This window comes from Tenrec ecaudatus, chromosome 1 (assembly GCF_050624435.1).
Source record: "Tenrec ecaudatus isolate mTenEca1 chromosome 1, mTenEca1.hap1, whole genome shotgun sequence".
NCBI lineage: Eukaryota > Metazoa > Chordata > Mammalia > Afrosoricida > Tenrecidae > Tenrec > Tenrec ecaudatus.
In genome coordinates, this window is record NC_134530.1 from 51,756,798 (window position 1) to 51,781,658 (window position 24,861).

Below are 24,861 nucleotides of genomic sequence, written 5' to 3' on the forward strand. Positions count from 1 at the left end.
CAAGATATGCAAGCATGTAGGGAAGCCCCAGAAAGGGCCTCCACGCTCTTGGGGTGAGCATCGCCCTCTGCAAGAGGTGACAGCTGCCATCTACAGAAGCGTGTCTCTCAGAAGTGAGGGAGAAGCCTAAAGAGTCAAAATTCAGGTGTTGGGATTATCCAACCCATGTCTACTTCCTTATGCCAAGCAGAGCTCCTGCAGGTTGTGCCTGGTGGGTGGGAGGAGGGCTGAAAAATGGCAGGATTTAAGAGAGGAAGTACTGTGACAGGATTTAGGGATTGATTGGTAGGATGACAAGTTTGTCTCAACTCAGCTTCAACACAGACTCTCAGTCTGGCAGAGGGAGAATCGGGTTGTGGTGGTGCCATGACTCCGGTGGAGCAAAAGCTTTTCCCGGACCATAAAAACAAATTCGCTGCCTTTGTGACTCAGAGCGGGTTCGTGGGACAGTAGAACTGCCCCCGTGGGGTTTTGGAGACTGGAACAGGTTTCTACAAACTAAATAGAGGGAGAAGGGGCTCCAAGCGGGGCGGAGGCAGACTTTAGCTTTAAAAATAACAATAATTTTCTTCCACATGTAAGGAGCCCTGGTGGTGTAGTGATTATGCATCGGGCTATGATTCACATTGTCGGCAGGCAGTTCGAAGCCACCAGCAGCTTCGCGGGACAAAGACTGGGCTTTCTACTCCTGCGAAGAGTTCGTCTCCAAAAAAAAAAACAAGTCTTGGAAAACCCACAGGAGGTCGCTAGGAGTCAGCATTGATTTGATGGCAGTGAGTTTGGGTTTATATTTGCAATTATTTGTTACATCAAGTACTTTTTTTTTTCAAGTACTTATTATTTTAACAAAACATTCTTGTGTATGTTTTAAGTACACCTGTGCATATAAAGGTCTAAACATAAACAACCAGGAAGGCTTATTCGGGGTTGTGTGTGTGTGTCTCCCGCCCGCTCCCCACGCGGACTCCAGGGTCAGCTCCCTGGGCCCCGCCCCCGCCCTGGGGCCCCGCCCCCGGCGTCCTGGTCCCGCAAGCCCCGCCCCCGGCTGAGGCGCGCGCACAGGGCGGCGCACGCGCATGCGCCGTGGAGCCCCGGAGCGTGTCCCAGCGCAGGCGCCCGCCCCTGCGGCCCGCGGAGTCCCGGCCCGGAGCGGGCATGGCGGCCAGCCTCTGGATGGGGGACGTAAGTCAGGGCGGCCGCCGGGGGTTCGAGGAGAAGGAGTCTCGTTGTCTCGAGGGACAGAGGTTCTGAAGGGGCGGGTCCTCAGGGCTCCAAGGGGTGAGGTGAATGGAGGCCAGGGGCTTCCTCTCGGTGACAGAAGCGGGTCGCCGCACGTCAGGAAGGGGCAGCGTCGGGGGGGAGGGGCCTTGTGCTCACCTTCGTTCCTGGAAGGGACCGGAAGGTTCCCGGAGGGGATGGAACGGGCGGGATCTCTAGGACTGACGAGCGCTGTGGTTCTAGAAGGAGCCTTGGTGGTGCCGTGGGTGAAGCGTTGGGAAGCCAACCAAACGGTGGGCGGTTCAAACCCACTGGCCCCTGAGGGAAAGAACGAGCAGGCGGCCGGTTTCCATCCATGCCAGCCTTTGACGTAAGCTTAAGCAGCAGTTCCACGCGGCCCTGTGGGGTCGCTGCGAGTTGCAATTCACTAGATGGCAGGGGTTCGTGCTAGGACCGGAGGGGGGGGATGGAGCCCTTAGGTCCAAGGGGGAGGCACCTTAATGGGAACAAAATTGAAGGGGACGAAGTGGAGATGCCCAAAGTTGGTTTCCAAACTCTTCCCCCCCCCCCACCAGATGGGAGCTCTTCCCTCCCACCAGCGGACGAGCGGACTCTGGGCTGAGGGGTGGGGGAGACGGGGTGCTGTCCCGAGTCACACTGCTCTCCGTGCCCCGCAGCTGGAGCCTTATATGGATGAGAACTTCATCTCCAGAGCCTTTGCCACCATGGGGGAGACTGTCGTGAGCGTCAAAATTATCCGGAACCGCCTCACTGGGTACGTTCTCGTCTTGCCTGTCACCTCTGGGCCCTCCTTAATAGATCGTGCTGCTTATCACGTCTGATAAGAATTACTGCAGTGTTATAAAAAATTACATTTTGGGGGGCTGATTGAAAGGACGTACTAGTTGTTACTAAAGCCAAGCTGAGTTTAAAAGTTTTTTCTGCTGTGTGAACTTGGGCCAGTTATTTAACCTCTCTGCCTCATTCTCCTTGACTGTAAAACTGTTATAACCTCAAGGATTCTGTAGGAGGCATCTGCTGATCAAGGGGTTTACTAATGGGTGACCAAATAATCCCCTGTGCCTCTGTGTCTTTGCAGACAAAAGCATTGCAAAATGACTGTTATTTGTGACCTTGCTGCTAAAAACATTGAGAAATAACTCAATTATTTATTATCTCTTTTTTTTTTGTGAGTGAGTGAGAGAGCGAGTGAGTGTGAGAGAGTGAGTGAGTGAGTGAGTTGGTGAATCAGTGAGAGTGAGTTAGTTGAGTGAGTGAGAGTGAGTGCGAGAGTTAGAGTGAGTTAGTGAGAGTGAGTGAGATAGTGGGTGAGTGAAAGTGAGTGAGTCTATTTATTATCTCTTTTAAGATTCTTTTGAATCTTGCATATCCGTGTGATTCTTAGAACATAGTGCTTTTATTCAAATGTTAAGAAAGTGTGACTAGTTAAGTAACATTTGCATAGATAAGAGTTTGGAATGTTTTTAAGTTCTTTGATGTTTGTTTTGTAACCAATCCCATGTAAGAAGAGTATAAAAACCAAGCTTCAAATATACTTAGTACTTCAGTCCATCAGACTGTCATCCTCCGGATCCCATGCTTTGTACATGTCTCTTTCTTTTCCTTTCATCCGTGCCTCATTTCGAACCCAGCTTGTTGCGGGATAGCTGGTCTAATCCCCACAAGGATTCCTGGGGACTATGGTTATATAAACTACCAACCAAAAGACTGACAGTTTAAACTCACCAGAGGTACCTTGGAAGAAAGGCTGACAGTCTTATTTCTGAACAATCATATCCAATGTAAACACTGTGGAATATAGTTTTACTTACAGTACAACTGAACCAGAATCAAGTCTAATAATCTAATTTGGTTATTATTACTTCATAGAATCATAGGTCCTGAAAGGATCTTCTGTCCTGGATTCCCTGTGTTTCCAGTTCCTATTTGTACCATTGTACATGCTCTGGTCTAGCCAGATTTGTAAGGTAGAATTGGGATCATGATAGTGGGGGGGAGGTGAGGAAGGAAGCATTTAGGAACTAGAGGAAAGTTGTATGTTTCATCGTTGCTACACTGCACCCTGACTGGCTCATCTCCTCCCACTACCCTTCCGTAAGGGGATGTCCAATTGCCTAACCTGGCCGTTTATCTTTAAGACCCCAGACGCTATATCTTTTAATAGCCGGGCACAGTCAGCGTTCTTCACATTTTCTTATTCACCTGCTTTGTCTTCAGCGATTTTGTTGGGAAGGTGAGCATCATGGAATGCCAATTTAAAAGAACAAGGTATTCTTGCATTGAGGGAGTACTTGAGTGGAGGCCCAATGTCCATCTGCTACCTTAATACTAAACCTATACATATATGCACGTAGGAAAAAAAAACATATGCCCAAAGATCTATTTCCTCATCCTCATGTGTAAATATATTTACATATGTACATGTCTTTATTTAGACATCTATAAATGCCCTTTGCTTCCTAGCTTTTTCTGCAATCTTATTGGGAAGGTGAGCATCACAGAAAGCTGGGTTATTAAACTAAGTGTTCTTGTGTTGAGGGAGTGCTTGAGTAGAGGCCCAATATTCATCTGCTACGTTAATACTTAACATATAAATATATGCACATAGATCTTTCCCTATCATTATATATAAATATATTTACATATATACATGCCTGTATTTAGACTTCTATAAATGTCCTTTGGCTCCTAGTTCTTTCTTCTATTTCCTTTTAATTTTCTCTTGTTCCACTATCATGTTTGGCCTTCATTCGGGTTTCAGTAATTCTTCTTGGCTACTTTGCCCTTGATTAAACACTACCAGGCATGCTATGCCCTCCTCACCATCGATTCTATATCACTTGTTGTTCCCTTGTCCCTGGGTTTCTTAACACCCACTTCCTTTACCCCCTCCTCCCCCTTTCCCTTTTTCTCCTGGAACCATTGGTCCTGTTGATTTCTCCTCCAGATTGTTTATCCACAATTACATTTTTGGAAACATTTTTCAAACTCATCTGTTTGGATGGCTGATGGTACCTCCTCATTTTTTTCTTCACATCTTCTAAGTTGTCAAATCACTGTCCTTTCATATCCCTCTTTGTGGAAACAAAAAGAAGTGGCACAGAGTGAGGTCAAGTGAGGTGTGTAGGGAAAGAGAGGCATGCTGCTTTTTGCCAAAAACTGGTGGACTGAGATGGCTATGTAATCAGGTGCGTTGTCGTGGTGGCAAAACCAGTCCCCCATTTGCCACAAATCAGGTCTTTTTTGTCACACACTGTTAAGCAATCTTTTCAGAACCTTTAAATAGAAAGCTTGATTAACAGTGACCTGATGGAATGAGCTCCAAATGTACTACAAGTTGAGTCGACATTTTCTTTTTTTTTTTTTGCTTAGCTTTATTATTTTTTTTATTGTTTTAAAGTTGAGTCGACATTTTCATCCTTTTGGGAAGTTGCCAGACTTCCAGAATGACGTTTGTCATTAATCGACATTTTACTGATTATGAAATGAGAAAATCTCTCGTACATTTGAATTTTTCCCAGAAGGCTGTCTTTGTAAGCAGTATTCAACATCACAATAGTTTCTGCAGTGTTTTTCCTGAGAAGGAAACAAAATTTTACATCCACACACTGTTCTCAAAAAACCAGGTCCAAGCAAAACTGCGTTCACAAAAAAATTCACTGTGACCAGAGAGAACCTTCCCAGTGGGGCAAAACTTGTACTAGGAAAGCTCCACTCCACCCAGCACAATTCTGGGGGGGTGGTTTTTTTTTGTGTTCCCCTCATATATAAAGCTAATTTAAACAAATGACTTTTAGCATTCCATTTTGGGTTTTGGTATTGAATGAGTGTTCCTTTAATGCAGCTAGTTCTTCTGCCCTTTGAGTCTCTTAATATAGAAAAGGCCCACCTCTTCTTTCACATAGCAATGACTTTATGGAAGGCAAGGAAGCTAGCTGTCTTACCCAAGTCCTGCGTTCTGGATTTGTTTCCTCATGGTAAGGTTCTACTTGTTTCGGTCCCAATATTATTCCCTGTAAGCTGCAAGTTAAGGCAGAAGTCTTTTCTGCCAAGAATATGTCCGGGCCTGAGAATGGCCCGGAACAATGATTCTTACACTCCGGTTTGTTTATAACTTACACCGGCCCTAGAATTTGACAAGGAACAAAAGCAGTGTAGACTCAGATGAGAAAACCATTTTTCCCTCCATCAGTCCAGCAGCTAACTCTCATTAACCTTTCTTTTTCTCTGTTTGCTCTTTCCAGGATCCCAGCTGGCTACTGCTTTGTAGAATTTGCAGATCTGGCGACAGCCGAGAAGTGTTTGCATAAAATTAATGGGAAACCTCTTCCCGGAGCCACACCTGTAAGGACGTGTAGATGACGATGATGTGCCATTTTTATTGTCATTAGTACCTGCCATCTGTTGAACAGCTCCTGCATGCTCACGTCATTTCCTGTGCCCTTGTAACAGTCCTGTGTAGTGGGCATGGTTGTCTTTATTTGACAGACTGGAAAACTGACGTGAAAGCACTTGCCCAAGGCCACACCGGTAGTAAATGGCAGAGCCCAGAATTTAAAGAGAAGTCAAAATGTAAAGTGTTTGCCTCCAGTGTCCATGCCCTTTCCACTCTGCACTACTGCCTGCCTCCCTTAAATGAAAGACCTGAAAACCTCGATCTCTCTCTTGCCCGTTTGAGAAACTAGAATAGGCTGGCAGCAGTGAGGACACATTTAAAGCCAGTTACATTCTGCTCTTCCCACAGTTACTGAGCTCACGGCTGCACCAGGCTGGCACACCGGCTCCTAGAGTCTTGGAGCTGGCAGTGCCCTTAGCGGCCATCCGGGCAAGCCCCTCATATTAAACAGGAGAGAAAGCTGAGGCTTAGAGAGGGAGAGGTGTTTTGGCCAAGGTAATTTATTTAAGTTTTTAATAAAATATTGTTTGACTCTTGAAACTCTTTGCTCTGTTTTAGTTTGTTTGTTTTTAAATTTCTAGGCAAAACGTTTTAAGCTGAACTATGCCACTTATGGGAAACAACCAGATAATAGGTGAGTGCAAAGTAGCCCAGAATGGCTTCAAGTCCCAGGGAAGGACTAGGCACTGCGTCTCTCTCTCTAGGGAAGAGGAGGGTATCTATCACAGCGTGACTCTCCCTGTTGGTGGATGTTCCTGGCTTGTTTCCAAGGTCGTCTTTTTTTGTCCCTAACTCAGTGTAGCGGCTTTCTCTAAGAGAGTGGGTCAATTCTAACAATATTGATCGATCAACATGCAGGCAGCTGTTTGCCTCTTGATTTCAAAAGCTCTGTACTGGTTGACACTGTAATTCAACTCCTTAGGATTTATTCATGCTGGGGTATAAAAATTAATCTGAAACCTGTTCATTGAAACACGGTTTTATCATAGGTAACATGGAGGGAAATGCAAAATAATTACAGGACTGTTAAAGAAATGACATAGTGTTCATGAAACAAGATGTACGTCCACAGACAGGTTCTGCTGGAGTAGAATACTGACTTGTCAAGATATTCACACTATGCTAAAAGTGAAGAAATACTAAAAACAAAATGTGAGGAATCATCCACTTTTCCAAATTCCAAAGAAGCACCATAGAATAGAAACCATAGCATATTGTCCGGTGTTGGTAGTGCTTCCCTTCGGGTGGTCAGGATTTGGTGAGAGAGAAGGGTGTATGTGCGTGGGGCGGTGAATGCATACACGCTCTTGCCCATGTGCATACACTTTTCTATATTCTTCTATTTTTAAAAATAGGTATTTATGAAATAAGAAAATAGTAACAGAATTAGTTTGGCTTTTGAAGAAAAGTTTCAGACTGATTTATATCACCCACAAGCTAAGAGTAGTTTTTACATTTCTAAAGGCTATAAAAAAGATACAAAGAAGATGTGACAAAGACCATACGTACCCCATAAAACCTATGTATTTACTATTTTCCTGTGCAGAAAAAGTTTGCTAACCCCTGTTCTAGAAATATGGGGTTTTATTTTAGCTGCATTTTAGATCTTTAAGATATAGACTCCAATACTCTTGTTCTGTCTTTCAGGATTTGAGTTAAAAGTTAAAAAATAGTGAGTATAGTTTTCTTCGGAGGTTCATGTAAGAGTCCCTTGCCTCATTTTTATTACCAGAATCCACCCATCTGCACGCAGATGAAGCTAAACCAGCTTGATGCGGAGTGCAGGGTTTGGGGCCAGCGATTACTTCTATAACTAATGCCGGATGTTGTAAAGATATGCATTAGGCTCTGGTTCAAGGACCTTCATGTGGTTATTCTCTAAGGAAGCGCAGGAGAAGTTTCCTTGGGACGACTGAGAGCCCTTTAGAACAGAGGAGAGGGTCTTTTTGTCTCTGAATGTCCTTGTTCTTTACTTTCAGTCCTGAATACTCCCTCTTTGTGGGGGACCTGACCCCAGATGTGGACGATGGCATGCTGTACGAATTCTTCGTCAAAGTCTACCCCTCCTGTCGGGGAGGCAAGGTGGTTTTGGACCAGACAGGCGTGTCTAAGTAAGGTCTTAACTGTTTTAGGCACCTCCCTGGTTAGTCTCAGCCTCTCTCATTGGTGGGGGTGCTATGGAGAGGCCTTGTAGCCTCATGGTTCACAGCACAGACTCTGAGTCCAAACTGCCAGGTTTGAATCCAGGCTCCAATACTAGCTAGGAATAGTAGAATACACTTGTTATTTAACCTCTCTGACCTTGTTTCCCTGGGTAAAAAAGAAATATAAAAACGATGTAGTGTCATGCCGCCTCTAATTTCATGCGTAGGGAAGAAAATGGAGATCAACATCCGCCCTAAGCTGATCCCTGGGAGGTGAAGGTCAGACGTACCTCCATGCTCCAATCTTTTTACTAGTTCTGACCCTTGTCATCCCTCCCATGGAACTGTCTACTTTTCTGTTGAGTTTGGTAATTCGTTCCAAAGGCCACACCGAACTCATAGACCAGACGCACCATTATTTACTTAGGAAATAAACACGTTGCAATTCAGGATCAAGATCAACTTAGAGGTTACGGAAACAATTCAGGATATCGTTCTTCAGTAAGGACAGCTGGTTCTTGTCCATGCCATCAGCCTTAGTTCTAGGGTGACCTCAGCTCTGCTTAGGCAGTGCTACAAAGCTTTTTAGCCTCACCAGTGAATGCCCACACAAACCCCAGTGCCTGCATATACTCAACTGTCTTTTATGTGGGACAGCAAGCGCACTGAAGCCACTTTACTCAGTAGGTCAGCAAGCCTACTGCACTGTCACACATGGGTCTGGTTCTGCTACTTGCATTTATCTGCCACTAGAGTCTGATGTCCTTAAGCCACTTCTCATTATCTCGCACCTTCATCAGTGTTGCAGTTCTGCCTCCTGGGGATAGGTGGTTCCCAGCAGAGGGAGGTCAGGTTTAAAGGACATACTCCCTTTTCATCACTTCTTGATGCTAGTGGGGTTAGACACGCACACAGCCTCTGGGATTGGCTCCTTTTAAACCTAGTGAGATGGCAGAACTGACCAATCCCAAAAGAGGTCCATGCACCTTATTTGTGTTAATAAAACTACCAGGTCCCACAAAAACCTCAAGTGCATTGTCACACGGAGTCATTTTAGGTTATAACACCATCACTGTTGTTAAGGGCCCTTAAATTGATTCCAACTGACAGCAAGCCCCATGCAAAGCAAAACGCTGCCCCGTTTGTGTGATCCTCACAGTCACTTCTATGAGTGTGCAGCCATCTCATGGGTGGGCTTCTTTTTTCCTATTTACATCTGTTGACATTTCCAAAGACTGTGAGACAAAGTCTCACCATCCTCACTTCTAAGGAACATTCTCGTTGTACTTCTAGGATAGATGTGTGCAGTTTTCTAGTAACGCGTGGTGTAGTCCGGTGTTTGACCAGAGTGTGGTGTCACTTCTGGAGGGAGTGCTGGAATAATCGGGACGGGCTGCAGGAGCAGATACCTACACTTCATCCTGGGCTATAGTGAAAAAGTTTTGTAACTTCCAAGGAGGTGCTGAGTCATTTTTTTATGAAAAGTTTGGAGACTGTATTTTCATTATTCTTACACCATAATTCAAATCTATCCTTTGGTCTTCCTTATTCATTTTTCAGCTTTCTCATATTTATGAGGCAACTGAGAATACCATGGCTGAGTTTTCTAGAGAAACAAAACCAGTCACACTAATATACATGCAAGAAAAACTTTATATCAAGAAAATGGTCCAGTTTAGTCCAGCTCAAGTCGTGGGTCAGATACTAGCTGGAGACTCTTAGACTCACGTAGCTGCTGGCTAATGCCACAAGTAGGTGCAGCGGGAAAGTGGGAGATCACAGCGCAGAGGTAGCAGAGTCCCTGTGCCCCTTTTTGAAATGGTTTCAGCACAAAGACTCTTTGTCTTTCTCCTTCCTTCCTTCCTTCCTTCCTTCCTCCCTCCCTTCCTTCCTTCCTTTCTTTCTCTTCCTGGATGGTTTTATATTTTGCCCACAGAATCCTTCCGTATAACAACTTGAGACTTGGATTTTTTCCTCAGTTTTTTCAGTTTGAGGGACGGTGAGCATATTCTCCCATCTTGGTTTTCTAATGCTAGCTCTTTGCACAATTCATATTTTAGTTTGCTTCTCAAGCTGCCCTTTGAAATCTTCAGTGCTTGTATTTCATCATTTCTCACAATTGCTTTATCTTCTCTGCATTTGAGAGGAAGTTTGAAAGCCTCTTATGAAATCTATTTTGGTCTTTTCGATGACTTTTTGCTTTTTCTTTCTTTTTATGTATAATTTAATGTTTTAATGGTTTGACATTCCATAACCTGAAAGGTTTGTAATACATCTGAATACTTTTAATTGTTTAAATATTCAAGTTTAACATCCCGTTCCTTACTAAAGCTGAAAAATAAAGCTTCGTGATTATTTGTACATCACTGAATGAAACTTACTGGTGGTAATACATAAAATGAACATTGAAGTGTCCAAATGAAGCTTTCGTTTAGGATTGTCTTTTTTTTTTTTTTTAACATTTTATTAGGGGCTCATACAACTCTTATCACAATCCATACATATACATACATCAATTGTGTAAAGCACATCTGTACATTCCTTTCCCTAATCATTTTCAAAGCATTTGCTCTCCACCTAAGCCCTTTGCATCAGGTCCTCTTGACTTTTTGCTTTTTCATGTATGATGTTCTGGATATCATCTCTCAACTTGTCTGGTCTTTGGTGTTCAATACATCAAGTGTGTTTTTCAATTGGTGTACAAGTTCTGGTGGACTATACTGTAGATCCTATTTTGCCTATCATGAACTTGTTTCTATTTTCTTCAGCTGGAGCTGATGTGCATGTGAGGATTGGAAGATATTTCCCACAGTTTGTCCCTGCCTTTGTTCTGGCAAGAGCCCTGGTTACCCATTGGGCTGCAATGTGAATGGTTAGCAGTTTGAAACTACCAGCAGCAGCTCCTCGGGAGAAGATAGCTCTTTACCTCCTACAAACAGTTACAGGCTCCGAAACGCACAGTGGTTTGCTGTGAGTCCGCATTAACTCAATGGTAGTCAGTTTGGTTTTTGGTTTGTCCTGGCTGTGGTATTGAGCTGGCTTACTACTTTTCCCAGGTGTTGTATATTTGACTCTTGGCAGTTCATCATGTGAGGCCCATGTATATAGTACCCATATTTAAGCTGTTGAGCAATGGCATGTATAATGAATAAGTCATTGGTCTTGCAAAAATCACTCATGCAGTCTCCAGCCTTGTTTCTATCACCAAAATCATACTTTCTAACTAGTGATCCTTCCTCTTTGTTTCCAGCTTTTGCATCACAATCACCACTAATTATCAGTGGGTCTTATTTGCATGTTTGATCAATTTCAGAGTACAGTCTTCAAGTTCCTCATATTTGGCTTTCGTGATTGGTGCTTAATTTTGAATAGGAGTCCTATTAACTGGTCTTCCCTGTAGACTGATGTATATTACCGTATCACTGACAGCTTTGTACTTCAGGATAGATCATGAAATGTTCTTTTCTTTTGAATGCTGAGTGCTGCGCCATTCCTCTTCGATTAGTCATGCCTAGCATGGTAAACTATTTCCCCGCTGATCACGAGTACCATCTGTGAGTTCTATGTGGCCATTGCTACAAATTGTCGAACCCAGAATGGACGTAGAGTGTTGTGGGAGGAACGGTTAGGGTCGATGAGGGTGGAGAGCGCAAGCATGACTGACCCTGCCTCCTGACAGTGGGGAAGCCAGAGGAGGTCAGATACTGCCACCGGCTTGCCATGGATTGTCGACGGTCCTGGTGAAATACTCAGCACGGTCCCTGGGACGTGAGTTCCTGCTAAGTGTTGGCTGTCACTTGTTTAGCGTCCAGCTAGTGTGCATGCTCAGGAGCCCTGGCGCCATAGTGTGTTCCACATTGGGCAGCTGCTTGTGGCTTGAACCCCCAGCTGCTCCACCAGAAGAGTGTAGGGTTTCTATTCCCTGTAGAGCTGCGGTCTGGAGAATTCACAGGGGCAAGTTCTGCTGTGGCCTGTGGGGTCACTCGGAGTTGGAATCGACTAGATTGCAGTGAGTTGAGTCGTGTATGAGCTTAGGAGAGAGTATGCTTGTCTGTTGTGTGACTGCTGGTTGCCAGGGTCCTGGCATTCAGGACAGGCTCTGTAAATAGTTACTGAATGAGCTACAACTACTATGATAATGATGACAATAATAGTTGTTCTTTAGGTAGGGTTGAGTTAGCTACTACTTCTTGGGAAGAGAAAAGAGCCCGTTAGTGAAGTGCCAAAGAGAGAGCCGAGCAGAGGTGGGGATATTTGCAGGTCTCATTGTCCACCCATTCATGAATCCCGACACTGCGCAGTGGCTCATCCCCAGGGATAGGATGTATCTCCTTCCAAGTAGTTTGATGGTTTCTCTCTCCCTCTTCCTCTTCCTCTCACTCCCTCTTCCCCTCCCTCTCTCTAACCACAATTGTGATTGTAAAAATGACATGGTAGCATTTCTTTACCTTCACCAGCAGGGGGACTTGCCATCCGCAGCTTCAGCCCAAGGCTGATGTTATGAGGTGCAGCTCTTCTCTCCAGCTCTGTACCATTCAGGGTCACGAAGTACTCAGGATGTTGTTCTCTGGTCAGAACAACTTGGCCATGCCCGCTGACAGGTGTACTGGTTATCAGCCTTTGGACCCTTGGTCTCTCCGGCCTGTTGGGCCCACCCAGCCTCAGCACTGCTCAGGCAAGTGTTGGAAAGCTCCTTAGCGCTGCTAATAAGTGCCCACAGGTGCCAGTAATCTTTGACCTGGAGTCACTCAGCTCACTAGCGCCATGGGTTGGCAAGTCTGTCTCCTACAAAGGCTCAGAGACACCCCGCTCTTTGGCAAGCCTCCCCACTGATCGCACTCTGCTTTATCACTGTGACCTGGGGGGTCCACTACACCATTTCCAGCTTGTCTCCTGGTTCTATTGCCTCTGCTGCTGCCAGTTTTCTGCCAATATTTCACTGTTGTCACTGTTACTGCTCTTTGGCTTCTGGGTCTATGAGCTTCCCTGAGGACCTCGGTAAGGACCCTGAGCCCCGAGGATATGATGTACTTCCATATTCTTTCTTGGTGGTAGCGAGCTCCACTCTCTGCATTGAAATGGACTCTCTTTTAAGCCTACCAGGATGGAAACACAGACCAAATCCCCTTGTATAATTCCATACACAGTACTTGTGTGGTTCCACCCACCGAGGATTCCATGCACCTTATTTGTAATATTAGAAAGCTTTCCTATCTACTTGGTGGGCCACAAGCTCCCTACTGCATAGGTTCACCCATTGTTTTGGTGGGGGTTACAAGATTGTGCACCACATGATCTAAATTGCATTGTTGTTGTTGCTGTTGTCTTGCAGGGGCTATGGCTTCGTGAAATTCACAGATGAACTGGAACAGAAGCGAGCCCTGACGGAGTGCCAGGGAGCAATAGGACTGGGGTCTAAGCCGGTGCGACTTAGCGTGGCGATCCCTAAGGCGTGAGTCCTGGGCCATAAGGGAAAGTCGAGGGCCTCAGCACTGACCGTCTGGACACTCCTCATCTGCTTGCTGGTCATTAGAGTGTCTACTAGGGAACGCTGGATGGGACGTTGCTGGGGGAGACTTAGTTCAAATTGTGAAAGTTGAACACCTGCTATTTGCCCTGTTGTGTCTTAGGTTGGAGATGACCTAAGAAGCGTGACCCCACCCTTTGGGAAGCAGATAGCTGGAGAGAGGACTGTGATCAAGGGAACTGGGTGCATTGAGACATTGCTGGTAGCCCGGAAACGTCCTTACTCCATTGGGAAAGCATTGGGGAATACACACCTAATGTTTCTGCTCTTTGCCCAGTCGTGTGTCTGTTGGGAATTCACCCATAAAATTAATAAGTTGAATGGGGATTAATGTTAATTTCATTATTATTTTATGCTAGTGAAACCCATAAACCTTTTGAATGAATTTTGTTATGGAAAAGAAAGGAGTAACCCACTCTGCCACCAGCTGTTAACCTTAAGTTTAGCAGTTTGAAACCACCAGATGGTCTGAGGGAGAAAGATGAGACTCTCTAGTCCTAAGCTGGTGCAATTTAGCGTGGCAATAAGTTACCACAGAGGTAACTGAAACCCACAGAGGAGTTCTACTCTATTCTGTTAGAGTAGACTTGATGGCAGGGAGTTTAGGGAAAGGACAATAGGTCATCATTACATCTGTCACTAGGCAGATAGGCTTGTTTGATGACAACTCCAAGTCGTTTTCTCCCTGAGAAGTAAGACAACATTTCTCTGCATAGAAGTGGTTCCTCCTGCAAGATTCTTTACAGAGAAGTGGTTCTGTGCAAAGCCGTGGTTCTCAGCGGGGCGCTGTTGTCCCCCCAGAGGATATTTGGTGATTTCTGAAGACAGTTTAGTTGTTAAGGCTGGCACCGAGTGAGTGGAGGTTAGTGATACTGAACAGATTCCCCCAACAAAGGATTACCTACTTCCTCATTCTTAAATGGCAGCAGCACAGAAATGGAAAAATCTATGCCCAAAGTACAAGAAGAGCTGAACTCTTGGGGGAAAATGCCCAAATGGAGAAATTTTTTAAAACAACAAAAAATTTGGAGGGTCTGTGGTTTGACTGTGTTTGATAATATCATAGGTGGGATGCTTCTCCTCCACCCCCAAACATTTTGTTATAAACTCTATTTTATAAAAACATTAAGCCAAGTATTTTGAAAAGAAATTTCTCAGATTTTATCACTTAAAATAGATTATTGTAATTTCTGGGTTCCCTTCCAGGGTTCTCCCTGTATATCCATGCTTTTCATATATTTTCTGTATATGAGTCAGTATTTATTCATTTTTAATTACAAAGCGATGCTCATTTTCCCTCCCTATCATCCTCATTTTTATTTTTCAACAGCAGCAGAATGTTTTTTTTTAGTATGTCCTGTCTAGCTATTCCTCTGAAGTTGGCCACTCTGGTAGTTTCTGATTTATTACCACTTAATCAGCAAACAATATGGAGTCCCCACAGCAATGCAGTCCTTGATTATCTGTGGCGATGCAGCTGTGACAAGAGAAACACGTTCCCCCTGCAAGGAGTTTATATTGTGTTAGATTTATTTCTGTATTGAAAGTTGCCAGGATTTGGTGCCTGCCTCTCTGAAAGTAGGTGCCCTTAAACCCTTGGAGGGAGAGTTAGAGCTTAAGAGCCACGTGTAGAGGAATGGCACAGACATGCACAGTCGCTGGAAGGAAACCCAACCAGACTCAGACCAGTGAGTGCCTGCCCCTTCAGTCACCTGAACACGTCATTACGGAGGGAGGCAAGTAGCAGCGATGTCTAACCCAGAGGCAAGCAGAGGAGGCCATGGGCCTCCTGTCGGGAGAGGATGGCATTAGACTGAGACCATCAGGCGTATTCCTCTGACCACCCTCTTGAGTCCTGCCCACCAGGGACATAGTTAACCTGCTAGGAACCTACCTCACCACTGGGAGCGCTCACTCAGACTTTGACCATGGGTAGTTCTGTGGCAAGGACTTCTGCACTCGTTCAGTTCCCATGTGATTTGTTTTTCTATCTAAACCAGTCACGAGGCCACTTCCACACAAGGTAACAGTTACTCTCCTTTGGAATGAGCAAGCTGGCATCACGGTGGTTCGTGTCAGCCTCTGTCTCCTATCACTGTTGGGTGTACATCCCTAAGAGACTGCCTTGGTCCTTCATAGTACAACTCTGGACACAGTGTGGTGGTCTGAGCTTGAGTTTGGTTCTTCTGAGTCCTGCCAGCCAGGCTTTTTTGTCACGTCCCAGACCTGTCCCCATGCCTTATGCTGTTGAAAGCAATGGATCCCTTGCACACTTGACATTTTGCCTTTAGTTAGCAGCCGGTAGGACAGTCATGTATTCAGGAGAAGAAAGCTTCCCAGTGAGATGTAAGATTGACAAGAAATCTTGAGTTTGTTATGACAGGTGCTGTACATAAAAGGTAGGAGAAAGAAGGGCCTTCTACTCCGGGAAAGATTTACATTCTCGGACACTCCCAGCGGGCACTGCTACCCGTCCTATAGGATCACTGAATGGTGGCTTTTGAGTGCAGTGATGATGGGAAGGTCTGTCTTGCAGGGTGATTTGATACCTTGTAGTCTGAAATCATCCAAAATTCAGAGAATCCAGGCTGAGTTTCCATGATCTTTTTTTTTTTTCCCCTAGATTCTTTAGTTCTAGATAAAAATAGCTCCCAGAGTCACTCCAAAAGAGGGAAAACCAGTCCTGGATAAGACAGAAATCCCAACCATAAGAAGCTTCTCAAAAGCATAGAGCCATGCTGTCTTATTAAGTGTGTGACTTTAGACAGGTTTATTTACCTTCTCTGTATGTAGGAATAGTGGTATATACATAACACATAGTGTCGTTGTGAGGATTAAATGAGGGGCTCTACTTAAAACACTTCCCTGGTCACGTAGTAAGTGCCATGTGACTGTCCTCTTGCTTAATTTTTGTTTCTTCTAAAAGGAGCCGTGTGAAGCCAGTGGAATACAGCCAGATGTACAGTTACAGCTACAACCAGTACTGCCAGCAGTACCAGAACTACTATGCCCAGTGGGGCTATGACCAGAACACGGGCAGCTACAGCTACAGCTATCCCCAGTATGGCTATACGCAGAGCACCATGCAGGTACCAGGATTTAGAAGTCTGGCCCTCTTGGGTGATGCTGCCCTCTGGGGATGTGGGTCATTCTCTAAAAGAGGGGGAGACTTGGGCTTCCCAAAACCAAGTTCCTTTTGTTAAAAATGAGCCATCTTGATCTTGGGTCAGGATTCCCCCATGCTCCTCACCCTCATCTCTGGTCTCTTGACAGACATATGAAGAAGTTGGAGACGATGCCCTGGAAGGTAAGATCAGTCCATTCATTCTCTGTTACTCATATTCAGTGACTGCTCTATGGCCTTACGCTACATGCTGAATTCCGCCCTGCCCTAGAGGACCTTGCATTCTAATGAAGAGGGACAAATGCACTAATAACAGTAAGATGTGACTGGGACCACAAGGGTCTATGTACAGATTGGGAGAGGAGAGCAACTCCTATTGAGAAAAAGGAAGGCAGCCCACTGCTGCCTAGACATGGGGCATTATCCCCTGGGATGAGAGTTTGAATATACAGAAAAATACGAAGATCCTGACATTCACCCCTGGTCCTACCACCTACTGTACAGTAGTAACCATCATTAATTTTGAAATTCAAAGTATTTATTGTAATTTTAATGACTATCAGAAGAAGGACCCCTGGTGGCACACTCATTGGGTTGGTAATCCTAAGGTCAGAAGTTCAAACCCACCAGCCACTCCTCAGGAGAAAGATGAGAACCTTTGGCTCCCGTAAAGATGTACAGCCTCAGAAACACATAGGGGAAATTCTGCGCTTTCCTCTAGGGTCACTTCTGAGTCAGAATCATCTTGGTGACAGTGAGTTGGTGTTTGGTTCTTAGCAGAAATAAAAGATAGTAAAATGAAAGAATTACTAACCTGCTGACAAAGACCTTTTCACAAGAGACATTAGTAGCTTTTCAAAGCTTCTCCAAGATTTGAAAAAAAAAATGCAAAAAGGAATTTTAAAAAAATATATATCATCAAGTTTCTGAATATATGTTAAATTCTTAGGAAACAAAATTTAAAAGCTACCTGATAAAATCAAACATGATTGAGTATTGAAGTAACTGAAACAAAACTTTTCTTTAAAGATATAAGCCTTATCCTTCATGAGAAAGTAATAGATTTGTCCAAAAAATTCTGTATTAAAATTTTCTGAACTTTATATCACTTTTAACAGGTTTTTTTTTTTTTGTGTGTGGTGACTAGAGTCCATTTTAATGACATACCACATCGTACATACTTACAACATTTACAGCTACAGTCAGTGTCAAGTGTTTAGCCAAGAGAAGCCCCCTAGAGGACAGAGGACTCGACAAGGCCGTGTCACACGGAGTCCGTGCTGAAGTCATAGTCGTCGTCCCCTCCTGTCGGCTTCTCCGGGCTGAGTGGCTGTGCTGCTCGGGCACCAGTCTGTGCTTGCTGGAGGCTCCATGGCCAGTGCTCCTCCCTCTGCAGGACACGCGCTGGGCTCTTTTCTTGGGCTTCTTCACCGTCAACACCCTCTTGGTGGCAGTCAGGGTCGTCCTTGTCCGTGTGCTCCCTCGTCACGTGCTGTCTTGGCAGATCCTCAGCTATGTCCGTTTCCTCGATGATCCCATTGGTCAGACCCCAGGACTGAAAAAGGAGGCTAGTGGCCAGGCGAGATCCCGATGGCTTGTATGCTCTGTGCGTTTTTCCTGCGCAGTTCTTCCGCATCGAAGCCCAGTTTCATAGCTGCCACTGTACGCTCGGCCAAGTGTGGCGGGCAGGCCCAGGACAGTGGGGGCAGGCAGGCAATGGTAGCCCAAGGCCCCTGTCCACTCCGACCACAGCAGTTTGATAGCACTATTTGGTGCAGCCCTCGCCTCTGTGCAAGCAAAGTGAAAAACTCCAGAGGACTGGTGTACTCGGTCTGGGACAGTTTCAGCACGACCTGTTGAGCATCTGCCTGGCCTAGTTAACCGTTTTTTTTTTGGCTTATAATTCACATATGATACAATTGAATAGTTCAGTAAGATCAAGAAGAGTTGTATTATCATTACTACAGTCTATTTTAGAACTTTTTCTACTTTCTTGTACTCCTGGTTATGAGTTCCCCATTTCCCCCCCATTTTCTCCCTGTCATGCCCCCAAGAAACCATTAATCCAGGTACTGACTATAGAGTCACTCATCCTAGATTTCCTACCTGTACCCTTGATAACGGTGAGCAAGTTCATATCAGTCCACCTTTGTTAAAACACCAAAGATGATTACATTCTGGAAAGGAACAGAGTGATTTTCTTCTTCCTTGTACTCATTTTTATAGCTCCCCCGTTCACCCCAACCTCCCTTGAACTTCTATCATTTTTACAAAACAAAAACTATGGTATCAAAAACAGCAAAGAGTTTACAGGATTTCTGTACCAGTTTTCCTATTAGCCAATGATTATAAAACTGGTGTCCATGTAAATGCTTTAAACAGAGGCTGTCTTCCTCCCGGGTCGTATGCTACCGGATGGTGTTTTGGAGCTACTCAAGACTAGGTTTTGTAAGCTCTGCCCCCCCCACCTTTTTTTTTTAAGTATTCTTGAAAAGAAGGAACTTATCTTCAGGACTAGAACAAACCTGGAGTCTGAGTCCCGCACCATGAAGCACCTGTGCAGCTGATTCTAGTAGCGCCCTGAGGAGTTCTACCTCTCGAGGGGAACCCTTGGCCCAGCAAGCCCGAGTGGCCTGCTCAGGGTCACATTGAGGGCCAGTCCTTCTGCACTTGGCTTTTCCCATTCCACTTCTCTGGAAGCAGTTAGATGAATTGTAATAATTTCTACGTGTAACTCTGTAGAATTTTCCAGTCTTTTTTTTTTTACCCATTCACTTTTTAACAATTTCAATAGCACTTCATCCATATGCCATATAATTCAATCATATCAAGAGAAGTTGTAAAATTATGACCACACTCAATTCTAGAACATATTTTTCTTTCTTGTATTTATTGTTATTCATGTAATTATTTTATAAATGTGACAAAATATATACAAAAAACATTCAATTCCACTTCTAAAAAAATCATTTTATTGGGGGCTCGTACAACTCTTACCACAATCCATCCATCCATTGTCAAACACATTTGTACATTTATTGCCATCATCATTCTCACATTTTCTTTCTACTTGAGCCCTTGATAGCAGCTCCTCATTTTACATGTAGAATTTAGTACCACTGGTAGTATTTTTCATATTGTACAACCCTTTTCCAAATTATTCTACCATTAACATATACTCAATGCTCCCTAAGCAACAACTCTTTGCCCTTCGCCCATGGTAACCATTGGTCAAGTGGCTTTTTTAGTTTTCTTGTTATAATGTAATATTCACATATATATTTCCAAGGTTAAATCATCCAGTTTTATCCTTTAGTAATCTAGCATATTTTGAATGATAGCCATGTCCCAACATGATGAGTTGTGATTGTTGTCCAGTCTGTTCTGACGCTTAACCCCTGTATACAACAGAATGACTGACTCACTGCCCAGTCCCACACAATCCTCACAGTCAGGTGTTCTTATGTTTTAGCCCGTCACAGCCACTGTGCCAGTCCATCTCAATGAGGGTTGGCTTTTTCCCTAAACCTCTACTGTACAAAGAACCAATGTCCACTGGTCTCTCCTGATGACATGTCCAAAGTACATGTGAGACAAAGTCCGGCCACCTTTCTCTTTTAGGAACTATCTGGCTGTACTTCCTTTTAAGACAGAGTTGTTTCTTCTTGCAGTCCATGATGTACACATTTAATGTTCTTCACCCACACCGTAATTCAAAGGCATGCATTCTTTAGTCTGCCTTCCACCCATTGAGGCAGTTAAAATACCGTGGCTGGTGTTAGAGACAACTTAGTCTTCAGAGTGACATCTCTTGATGTTAACACTTTAACAAGATCTTGTGCAGCATACTTACCCAATGCAGTGTTCTTGGATTTCCTAATTGCTGCTTCCATGATTGTTGGTTGTGGATCCAAGTTGAATGAAATCCTTGATAACCTTAGTCTTCGTTTTTTCTGTGATGTTGCCTATTGGTCCAATTGTAAGGACTTGTTTTTCTCATGATGAGGTGTGATCCATATTGAATAGTCTTGACATCCTAATCAAAAATTAATTTACTTTTGTTAAAGTTCTCAAAATATATTGCTTTTGACTCAGCAATTGTTTATCTAGTTTATCAGTTAAAAAGCATATAGGAACATACTGGAAACAGATTTACGAGTATCAAGAAATTACTTCTGGTCTGGCAATTCTGCTCATCTTTATAGGCTTAGGGTAAGTCGTGCCACCATCTGTATTGCTGTAGATTTTAAAATGAGGACGTTTGAGTCTTCCAACTTAATTCTGTTTTCTGCCCTTAGCCTGTCTGGTGTCCTGAACCTGTCCCTCCTTCTCTTCTAGACCCCACACCACAACTGGATGTGACAGAGGCCAACAAGGAGTTCATGGAGCAGAGTGAGGAGCTATATGATGCACTAATGGACTGTCACTGGCAGCCCCTGGACACAGTGTCCTCTGAGATCCCTGCCATGATGTAGCCAGAACCAGGAAGAGCTGTCCAAGAAACCACTTTTTTTAGAACGAAAACTGCAAATACTTTTGAAATGTATTTGTTTTTAATAATCTGAGAATGACTTGTGCCATGTTGCTGACTTCCTGTTTAATGTTGAGTTTGCAAACCAAGCTGCAAACCTTTTCTGCAAAGAGCTTTCAAACTTTTTGTAGTAAACAGAATACTCATGGACACTAAAAATCTGGAATTGTCTTCTATCCAGAGGCAAAGTAGAAAATTTAGCATTCTCACTGGCTTTTAAACATTTCTTCAGATCTCATTTAAGATGACCAGGGTCTCATCCAAACAGCCCTGTTGATGGATCACAATGTTCCTGCTGGACAAAGGCTGCCACCAAAGCTTATCAATGCTTCACATTTCACGTTGGGCCAACAAGCTAGATTTTAATAGCAAAGCTAGAAGCTGATCCTGGGGGTCATATCAGTGACACCTACACAAGCCCCAAATCATGGTCTCCAATAACAAAGTTCAAAGTTCCCTGGGAAGGTGGTAATGTCATTTTCTGAAAGGGGCTGTAGGCTAAATTGGGAAATTATGCACTCTGAAAGAACCTTGGGTAAGCATTAAATGCTGTTTTGAGAAGACCTAGTCTTAAGCCATGGTGTAGTATATGCTAATGCCCTAAAATCTAAAAAACAAAAAAATCTAAACTTTTAAGATTTTTTTTTTAGGAAAGAGGGGAGAGTAGAAACAGGAAGTGAGATCTCTTAATATCTTCTAAAGGATTGAACACCCATTTTGATCTGGAATATTTAGATGGGGACAAAGAAATTAAGGCAACACATTGCATCACTCCCAGTCTTTTATTAAGCCAGGCACATTTAAAACATTTTCTGCATATAAAATGGCTTGCTTGAAGTTCAGTGCTTCAGTGCTGGAAAATGAAAGTGTAAGCCAGTGTTGTCAATATGTACTGCTAATTAAACCCCACCCAGACAATCTTCTAGAACAGCCGGTCTCAGTCCCATATCCGCATTTATCATCCATAGATGTCCACTCAGATTAGGTTTCATCCTTGACCAGGCTCAGTCTGCCTTTTCAGAAAGGGAGCTAACTAGCATTGTTTCTACCCAAACTAGGTGCCACTTGTGGGGAAGATGCCAGTCTGCAGCACTTCTAACAATCGGGTGCTTTGCCCACAAAGTGCTTAACATTTCAGATTATCTTTAATGTAAACAAATTGGAGCACTACAGTCCAAATCACAATGAAGACATTTATAGTTGGTCTGATAAATGGCTAACCCCAAAAGGAGGATACTTTGAAATGTCCCATTAAGACATTGTATTTGGTAAGTGCTTTCTGAAGTGCCAATCCATCAGTTGGGATGAAGGTTCAACTTACTTCAAAACTCGGTATTTTGTGCTTCATCACATTTCAAGGCTGTTTTACTACTCAAATCTGAAAAACAAAATTATCTCCATTAATCAAGGGACAAGAAAGCTAGACATGAGACTCCTCCCACAAATACATCTGCCGTCTGCTACTGTAGCCTAGGCTTGTCTTCATTTACTCAGCCCTGGCGTGCAGCCAAAGCAAATTTAACTAGTATGACCCTGTCTGAAACTAGCCCAGGCTCCAAGAGCACTGAGGGGCGGGCTTCAATGTTTCTTTTCCTCCTTTTACGACCACCCAGACCAGTGTTTTGATCCGATGGGAAAGGGAACTGGAGGGTAAAAACCTATTGGAGTCTCATCTCACCTACTTTTTAAAACCACAGCTACATCTTCAAATTTCTTTAACAGCCAGGAAAAGCAAGGACACCCTGCAGGAGAGGGAAAAAGTACAAAGTCCAAATCAATCCAGTACACCCACCTACATGGAAGCTGATGGATGACTGGACTTGTTCAGATCCTGGAGAATTTTATAGGAAAGGCGAGTGGCAGCTACAGATACTTTGCTGACCTGAGCTGTCAAAGTCTCTCCACGTTGCTCTCGCATGCAGTTGGAGATCAGATGGCCACACTAGCCACAGACCTTGGGAACATGCGCTTCCCACCAAGCAGTTCCCACATTTTTGTAAGAAACCTACCAGGTCCCAGGGCACATGGCTCCGATCTGTCACAATTTTCCTCCACCGGAGATCACCAATCCGAGGTATCCTGGCATCTTCAGCACAGCTGTGATGAGAACAGAACACAATAGTCCCGGATGACCTGACCGCTCCTCAGGTTGGAGGCCAGGCACAGTATTTAAGGACACCTGGGTCAAACGCTTCCACGGCCCTTACTGTGTGCTTCATCTCCAGTCCTGATGAAGCAGTGACTTTCCCCACCCTCACTGTGCTTACTGCACACGCAAGCCATCGTCTGCATCGCTGCCGGCTTCGGAAAGCATGCCAAGTTAACAAAGGGCTCTGACTATAATGGCTGGCACGATTAGGGAATGTCTTTTCCTGAAATGTTGCAGATCGGTTACAGCAAACCGAACGGCGACCGTCAAGGAAAAACTCACTGTGGGCTCTTTTTTGACTACAGCAGCTACGTGGAAGCAACTGCAGCTTCGATAAGGGCCACGGGGCAGTTTAAGGCAGTGACAGACCCCATACGGCTATTTCGCCGTCTCGGTGTCCATCTTCCAGGCGGCTTCTAAGTTAGCAAGCAAGGAGGCTTAACCCACTGCGCCATCAAGCCTTCCTCCGCCATCTTCGATGGCCCGAAGCCTGTGGCTTGTCTGCTGAGACTGCACCAAAATTGCTCTGGAAACAAGTGTTTCATGTGCCCGCTCATCAGGCAAACTGCACAAAGTTGCAAAAATGCCATGAATCCGAAGGTCAAGGCCACTGGTCTTAAGTGGCAGGCCCCGTAGCTCAATTCCGGTCCTGATTCACCCACACAGTGCTGCACCTTCTCCTCGGGACGCAGGCCCCTCGCACTACTCACCGATCCGATGGGCGCGCTGGGCCGCCCAGGCCGCGGCGGGCGCGGGCTCCAGCCCCGAGAGCTACGCCTGCGGCCCGCGGCTCTCCCACCAAGCCCCCGGGCCCGCCCCTGGGTCCCACTCATTGTCCCGCACCCTTGAAATGCAGCCTGCGAGCCAGGAGTGCGAACAACAAGGAGCGAGCGCAGAGACGCGTTAAGGAAGAGGACCCGGACGCGGCGACCGGCGGAAAGGGCGAAGGCAGGCCGACCCTGGCTTATATAGGGCCCTCCTCTCGACGCCGAGCCTGACGTAGGTCGCGAGCGCCGCGCCGCGCGGCGCTGCTGGGAAATGTAGTTCACCTCCATCCGGCGCAGGGAGTGCGTCACCGTCCGCCCGACGGGGCGGGGGAAAGACTCCTTACAGTCGGAAACCCGAAGCTACACTCGGCCGTGCAGTCGATGCCGACGCGTAGCGGCCCTGCCTTACTCCCTTGCAGGCGAAAGAGACGCTGACGATTTTGCTCTGCCTCGGAGCTGCCGCGCCGCGTGCTGGCTCCGGTCTCAGTCCGCCCTGCGGTCCGCTCGCTCCGAAGGCTGGCCAAGCCCGCGACGGACGCCTGGGCCCCGGGGCCTCGGACGAGCCCGCCACTGGGGGGCGCCCGAGCGCCGCCGAATCGCGCGGGGGTGGGGGGCTTTGCCTGTGCTTGAGCCGTGCATCAGTCCAGCTCATTGAAGACCCTCCTCATCGTCACTGCCCATCAGTTTACCAAGCATGATGTCCTTCTTCTGGGATTGGCCTCTCCTGATGAGATGGCCTAAGTATGTACGGGGCAGTCTCACCAGACTTGTCTCGAAGGGACAGTATTCTAAGAGAGAGTCTCAGATGTTGTCGCTTTGGCAGCCCGTGTTACCTTCAATATTCTCCAGCAACTATTAAAAACGCATCAGTTCTTCTCAGTCTTCCTTATTTAATGTCCAACTCTCACATACATAGGAGGCAAGTGAAATACCATGCCCTGCGCCACACATCACCCATCTTTTGGTCTGTTTAGCAGTCCAATG

General features: G+C 45.2%; 1 protein-coding gene, 1 long non-coding RNA gene and 4 other non-coding genes across 9 annotated transcripts; 1 reads left to right on the forward strand and 5 right to left on the reverse strand.

Annotated features, from left to right (window-relative positions):
• Window positions 1-1,132: 1,132 nt before the first annotated feature.
• TRNAU1AP (tRNA selenocysteine 1 associated protein 1) lies at window positions 1,133-21,111 on the forward strand. 2 transcript variants are annotated; one of them, XM_075553169.1, is made up of 9 exons: window positions 1,133-1,182; window positions 1,896-1,993; window positions 5,484-5,583; window positions 6,217-6,269; window positions 7,615-7,746; window positions 13,112-13,231; window positions 16,233-16,395; window positions 16,580-16,613; window positions 20,769-21,111. In XM_075553169.1, exons 1-9 carry the CDS (start codon window positions 1,156-1,158, stop codon window positions 20,903-20,905), a joined length of 864 nt encoding a protein of 287 aa, XP_075409284.1. In that variant the 5' UTR covers window positions 1,133-1,155; the 3' UTR covers window positions 20,906-21,111. The 2 variants fall into 2 exon arrangements, with proteins under 2 accessions (XP_075409284.1, XP_075409283.1); XM_075553168.1 differs by lacking the exon at window positions 1,133-1,182 and adding an exon at window positions 1,460-1,588.
• On the reverse strand, window positions 19,380-24,045 carry LOC142451291 (uncharacterized). 3 transcript variants are annotated; one of them, XR_012784983.1, is made up of 5 exons: window positions 23,821-24,040; window positions 22,971-23,058; window positions 22,644-22,703; window positions 22,283-22,339; window positions 19,380-20,466 (listed from the first exon to the last, which is right to left on the reverse strand). It is a non-coding gene; the product is annotated as an uncharacterized LOC142451291 (long non-coding RNA). The 3 variants fall into 3 exon arrangements; XR_012784981.1 differs by lacking the exon at window positions 19,380-20,466 and adding an exon at window positions 20,481-21,814 and having other exon boundaries at window positions 23,954-24,045; XR_012784980.1 differs by lacking the exon at window positions 19,380-20,466 and adding an exon at window positions 20,482-21,814.
• LOC142437909 (small nucleolar RNA SNORD99) lies at window positions 21,891-21,964 on the reverse strand. Its single transcript, XR_012782410.1, has one exon. It is a non-coding gene; the product is annotated as a small nucleolar RNA SNORD99 (small nucleolar RNA).
• On the reverse strand, window positions 22,493-22,613 carry LOC142437791 (small nucleolar RNA SNORA61). The gene has a single exon (XR_012782311.1). It is a non-coding gene; the product is annotated as a small nucleolar RNA SNORA61 (small nucleolar RNA).
• Window positions 22,801-22,930, reverse strand: LOC142437709 (small nucleolar RNA SNORA44). Its single transcript, XR_012782239.1, has one exon. It is a non-coding gene; the product is annotated as a small nucleolar RNA SNORA44 (small nucleolar RNA).
• On the reverse strand, window positions 23,322-23,455 carry LOC142438397 (small nucleolar RNA SNORA16B/SNORA16A family). Its single transcript, XR_012782776.1, has one exon. It is a non-coding gene; the product is annotated as a small nucleolar RNA SNORA16B/SNORA16A family (small nucleolar RNA).
• Window positions 24,046-24,861: the final 816 nt, after the last annotated feature.

Excerpts from the sequence above, each read along its gene's own strand:
- TRNAU1AP (XM_075553169.1), top strand. The coding sequence starts at position 1,156 with ATGGCGGCCAGCCTCTGGATGGGGGAC. Across the intron at positions 5,584-6,216 it reads CTCTTCCCGGAGCCACACCT|GCAAAACGTTTTAAGCTGAA; the intron begins GTAAGGACGTGT and ends TTAAATTTCTAG. Across the intron at positions 6,270-7,614 it reads GGGAAACAACCAGATAATAG|TCCTGAATACTCCCTCTTTG; the intron begins GTGAGTGCAAAG and ends CTTTACTTTCAG.